This window comes from Passer montanus, unplaced genomic scaffold (assembly GCF_014805655.1).
Source record: "Passer montanus isolate IOZ18808 unplaced genomic scaffold, ASM1480565v1 scaffold456, whole genome shotgun sequence".
In the NCBI taxonomy this organism is placed as follows: domain Eukaryota; kingdom Metazoa; phylum Chordata; class Aves; order Passeriformes; family Passeridae; genus Passer; species Passer montanus.
The window spans coordinates 5,003-10,816 of record NW_024369440.1 but is presented as its reverse complement, the minus strand read 5'-3'; the positions used below and the strand labels follow the sequence as shown (position 1 = coordinate 10,816).

Sequence of the window (5,814 nt, the reverse complement as noted above, 5' to 3'; positions counted from 1 at the left end):
GGGGAAAAATGGGAATTTGGGAATGGGGCAGCACCTGGACACTGCTGGAATGGGGGAAAAAAACGGGAATTTGGGAAAAATCCAGGGAAAAATGGGAATTTGGGAATGGGGCAGCACCTGGACACTGCTGGGATGGGGGAAAAACAGGGAAAAATGGGAAAAAACGGGGAAAAAATGGGAATTTGGGAATGGGGCACCAGCTGGACACTGCTGGGATGGGGGAAAAACAGGGAAAAATGGGAAAAATCCAGGGAAAAATGGGAATGTGGGAATGGGGCAGCACCTGGACACTGCTGGAATGGGGGAAAAACAGGGGAAAATGGGAAAAAACGGGAAAAAATGGGAAAAATCCAGGGAAAAATGGGAATTTGGGAATGGGGCAGCACCTGGACACTGCTGGGATGGGGGAAAAACAGGGGAAAATGGGAAAAAACGGGAAAAAATGGGAAAAATCCAGGGAAAAATGGGAATTTGGGAATGGGGCAGCACCTGGACACTGCTGGGATGGGGGAAAAACAGGGGAAAATGGGAAAAAACGGGAAAAAATGGGAAAAATCCAGGGAAAAATGGGAATTTGGGAATGGGGCAGCACCTGGACACTGCTGGAATGGGGGAAAAAACGGGAATTTGGGAAAAATCCAGGGAAAAATGGGACTTGGGGAATTCAGGACTTTGGGATTTTAGGACTTTTTGGGAATTCAGGAATTTGGGACTTTTAGAATTAAGGATTTTGGGAATTCGGGACTTCAGGAATTTGGAATTCAGGACCGAGAGAATTTGGGAATTCAGGACTTTGGGACTTTGGGATTTCAGGACTTTGGGAATTCGGGATTTGGGGAATTTGGGATTTCAGGACTTGGGAATTCGGGAATTTGGGAATTCAGGGATTTGGGAATTCAGGACTTGGGAATTCAGGATTTTGGGGAATTTGGGACTTTGGGAATTTGAATTTGGGACTTTGAGAATTCAGGACTTTGGGAATTCAGGACTCAGGGAATTTGGAATTCAGGACTTTGGGAATTGGGGGATTTGGGGATTCGGGGATTTGGGAATTCAGGGATTTGGGAATTTGGGAATTGGGATTTGGCTCTCACTAGTGGCGGAACTCCAGGAGCTGCGAGTCGGCGTCGTAGGAGATCAGCAAACAGCGACGGATGGAGTTCAGGTTCACCTGGGGGCACAAAATGGGGAAAAAATGGGGAAAATGGGAAAAACGGGAAAAATGGGAGAAATGGGAGAAATGGGGAAATGGGAAAAATGGGAGAAATGGGAAAAACAAGGAAAATGGAAGTGGGAAAAATGGGAAAATGGGAGAAATGGGGAAATGGGGAGAAATGGGGAAATGGGGAAAATGGGGAACAGGAAAAATAGAAAAAAAAAACAACAAGAAAATGGGAAAATGGGAAAATGGGGAAAAGGCGAGAAATGGGGAAAATGGAGGAAAGGGGAAAATGGGGAAAAAAGGGAAAAAAGGGGAAAATGGGATGGGAAAAATGGGGAAAAAAGGGAAAATGGGAACATGGGAATGGGAAAAACAAGGAAAATGGGAATGGGAAAAATGGGAGAAATGGGAAAAAAGGGGAAAATGGGAGAAATGGGAAAAAAGGGGAAAATGGGAGAAATGGGGAAAATGAGAAAAGTGGGAATGGAAGAAATGGGAATGGGAGAAATGGGGAAAATGGGAACAGTGGGAAAAATGGGAAAAAGGGAAAAACAGGGAATGGGAAAAATGAAAAAAAAACCCAGGAAAATGGGAAACTGGGAATGGGAAAAACAGAAAAAAATGGAAAAATGGGGGAAATGGGGAAAAGGGGAATGGGGGGAATGGGAAAATGGGGAAATGGGAAAAATGAGTAATGAAAAAATGGGAGAAATGGGAAAAATGGAATGGGGAAAATGGGAATGGGGAAAAGGGGAATGGGGGGAATGGGGGAAATGGGAAAATGGGGAAATGGGAAAAATGAGTAATGAAAAAATAGGAGAAATGGGAAAATGGGAATAAGGAAAATGGGAAACATGGAAAAATGGGGAAAATTGGAAAAATGGGGAATGGGGAAAATGGGAAAAATGAGAATGGGAAAAATGGGAGAAATGGGAAAAATGGAAATGGGAAAATGGGAATAATGGGAATGGGAGAAATGGGAAAAATGCCCTTTCCCTGCTCCCAGACCCCAAATCCCCTTTTCCCCTGTCTCCATTCCCAAACCCCTCCAGACTCCAAATCCTCTTTTTTTTCCCCAGATCCCAGCTCCCAAATTCCCAGATTCCTGAATTCCTGGATTCCCAAATTTCCAGACAATTCCAGAATTCCCAAATCCCTGAATAATTCCCAGACAACTCCCAGGTAACTCCCAGACAATTCCCAGGTAATTCCTGGATAAATTCCAGATAAAACTCCAGATAAAATTCCTAAATAATTCTGGGATAATTCCTGGACAATTCCCTGGATAATTCCCTGAATAATCCTCAAATAATTCCACAATAATTCCTGATTAATTCCCAATTAATTCCCGATTAATTCCCAATAAATTCCCGATAAAATCCCGATAAATTCCCGATAAATTCCCAAATAATTCCAGGTAATTCCTGGATGAAATCCCGGTCTCTTCCCTGACCTTGTGGACGTTGAGGGCCGGGAACATCCCCTGGAACATCCCGGCCATCAGCCGCAGCTCCGGCCGCGCCCGCGCCCCGAAATTGCCCAGCACCAGCAGCGGGGGGTGCAGGAACTGCTGCTCGTGCATGCGGTGCCTCCTGAGGGCTGAGACCACGTCACGCACCAGGGAGTACTGGAAACGGGCAGAAAATGCAAAAAAATGGGATTAAACACTGAAAAATTTGATAAAATTAACAAAAACCCCATTAAAATCCTCCCTCAGGAGCCCTGGAACTGCTGCTCGTGCATGCGGTGCCTCCTGAGGGCTGAGACCACGTCACTCACCAGGGAGTGCTGAAAACAGGGAGAAAATGAGATAAAAGGGAAAAAATCCTGAAATTATCCACAAAAAGAACAAAAATTAAAAAAAAAATCCCATTAAAATCCACTTAATCTCAAAAAAAACCCCTAAAAATCCCACTACAATCCTCCCTCAGGAGCCTCGGAACTGCTGCTCGGGCAGGCCGCGCCTCCTGGGGGCTGAGACCATGTCATGCACCAGGGAGTGCTGAAAACAGGGAAAAACGGGAAAAAAATGGGAAAAAATGGGAAAAAATACTGAAAAATTTGATAAAAATACCAAAAATCCCCCCAAAAACCCCATTAAAATCCCTCCTCAGGAGCCCGGAACTGCTGCTCGGGCAGGCCGTGCCTCCTGAGGGCTGAGACCACGTCACGCACCAGGGAGTACTGAAAATGGGGAGGAAACGGGAAAAAATGGGAAAAAATGGGATTAAATCCTGAAAAATTTGATAAAAATACCATAAAATTCAGTTAAAAAATCCCCCCTCAGGAGCCTCAGAGCTGCTGCTCGGGCAGGCCGCGCCTCCTGAGGGCTGAGACCATGTCATGCACCAGGGAGTGCTGAAAACTAAAAAAATCCCATTAAAATCCATTTAATCCCAAAAAAACCCCATTAAAATCCTCCCTCAGGAGCCACGGAACTGCTGCTCGGGCAGGCCGTGCCTCCTGAGGGCCGAGACCACATCACACACCAGGGAGTACTGGAAATAGGCAGAAAATGGGAAAAAATGGGATTAAATCCTGAGAAAATCCATTAAAATACCAAAAATCCCAAGAAAATCTCAAAAAAATTCAATTAAAATCCCCCTCAGGAGCCCCGGAACTGCTGCTCGGGCAGGCCGTGCCTCCTGAGGGCCAAGACCACGTCACACACCAGGGAGTGCTGAAACTGGGCAGAAAATGGGGAAAAATGGGAAAAAATGGGATTAAATTCTCAAAAAAATCCAACAAAACTTGAGAAATCCCATAAAAATCAGCTCCGAATCAAAAAAAAATCCCAAATCCTAAAAATAAAAACCGCAGATTCTGGATCAGGGTGTAATGGGAAGAGAGTTAAAATGGGATGGATTCCCAAAAAAAAATCCTGGAATTGCCTCTGGAATGCATAAAAATCACCCCCAGAATTCCCCCAAAAAAATCTCTCCTCCAGGACGCAAAAAAAACCCCCCAGAACTCCCAAAAATTCCCGGAATTCCTGGACGTACCTGAAGCACTTTGAAGGTCAGGGTGGGACCTCCCGGCAGCCGGAAAATTTTCTGGGAAAGAAGGAAAAATTCAGGAGGGGGGAAAAATGCAGGAAAATCCCAGAAAAATCCTGGAAAATTCTGGGAAAATTCCCAGAAAAAATATGGAAAAAATCCCACAAAAAATCTTGGAAAAGTCCCAGAAAAATCCTGGGAAAATTCTGGAAAAATCCCAGGAAAATCCCAGGAAAAATCACGGGAGAATCCTGTGGAAAATCCCATAAAAATCTCCAAAAAATCCTCAGAAAAATCTCAGAAAAATCCCTGGAAAATTCTGGAAAAATCCCAGAAAAACCCCCAAAACATCCTCAGAAGAATCCAGGAAAAAAATCCCAGAAAAAATCCTGGGAAAAATATTGGGAAAGTCCTGGAAAATCCCACAAAAATCCCAGATGAATCCTCAGGAAAGTTCTGGAAAAATTCCCAGAAACATCCCAGAAAAATGCCAGAAAACTCCTGGAAAATCCCAGGAAAATTCTGGGAAAAATCTCAAACAAATCCTGGGAAAAAACCCCCAAAACATCCTCAGAAGAATCCAGGAAAAAAATCCCAGAAAAAATCCTGGGAAAAATATTGGGAAAGTCCTGGAAAATCCCACAAAAATCCCAGATGAATCCTCAGGAAAGTTCTGGAAAAATTCCCAGAAACATCCCAGAAAAATGCCAGAAAACTCCTGGAAAATCTCAGGAAAATTCTGGGAAAAATCTCAAACAAATCCTGGGAAAATTCTGAAAAAAATCCCAGGAAAATTCTGGGAAAAAATCTCAAACAAATCCTGGGAAAATTCTGAAAAAAAATCCCAGGAAAATTCTGGGAAATTCCTGGAAAAAATACCAGGGAAATTCTAGGAAAATCCCAAGAAAATTCTAGGAAAATCCCAGAAAAATTCTGGAAAAATCCCCAAAAAATCTTCAGAAAAATCCTCAGAAAAATCCCAAAAAAATCCTGAAAAATTCCCGGGAAAATCCCGGAAAATTCCTGACCCCAAACCCCATCCCAGACCCATCAGAGCGTTTACTTTGAGATCAATCACAGATTTTGGGATCAATCTTGGAAAATCCTTTCATCCTCTGGGTCCGACAGGGTTTGGGCCCCCCCGGAATTCCCAAAATTCCCGGAATTCTCACCAGGTTGACGCCGGTTTGGGATTTGCTGAGCGCCAGGAACTGCGTCACCCCCAGGGGCCCGGCCACGGCCACCAGGTCCCGCAGGGAATTGCTGCGGCGCACCTGGAAGGGCAGAATCCCTCAGTGCCCCCCGAAATCCGGGATCCCGAATTCCCGAATCCCAAAAATTCTGGGAGAGAAACCTCGGAATTCCTGGGAAAAAACTTCAATTTCCTTGGAAAACCCCAAAATTCCCATTAAAAACCCCAAAATTCCCATTAAAAACCCCAAAATTCCCATTAAAAACCCCAAAATTCCCATTAAAAACCCCAAAATTCCCATTAAAAACCCCAAAATTCCCATTAAAAACCCCAAAATTCCCATTAAAAACCCCAAAATCCCTCAATGCCACCATTCCTGAGGCACCCCAGAAATCCTGGATCCCAAATTCCCGAATCCCAAAAATTCTGGGAGAGAAACCTCGGAATTCCTGGGAAAAAACTCA

The 5,814-nt window shown here is 44.2% G+C and overlaps 1 protein-coding gene across 1 annotated transcript in view; it reads right to left on the bottom strand.

Annotated features, from left to right (window-relative positions):
* LOC120508195 (suppressor of SWI4 1 homolog) overlaps nt 1-5,432 on the bottom strand; it is a gene marked incomplete at both ends in the record, with an annotated part of 8,533 nt that extends 3,101 nt beyond the window's left edge. The window contains 5 exons of the mRNA XM_039721566.1: nt 588-602; nt 1,095-1,171; nt 2,616-2,789; nt 4,165-4,215; nt 5,331-5,432. Coding sequence (XP_039577500.1) covers nt 588-602; nt 1,095-1,171; nt 2,616-2,789; nt 4,165-4,215; nt 5,331-5,432 — 419 coding nt within the window. The remainder of the gene's footprint in view (nt 1-587; nt 603-1,094; nt 1,172-2,615; nt 2,790-4,164; nt 4,216-5,330) is intronic.
* Between the last annotated feature and the right edge of the window lie 382 nt (nt 5,433-5,814).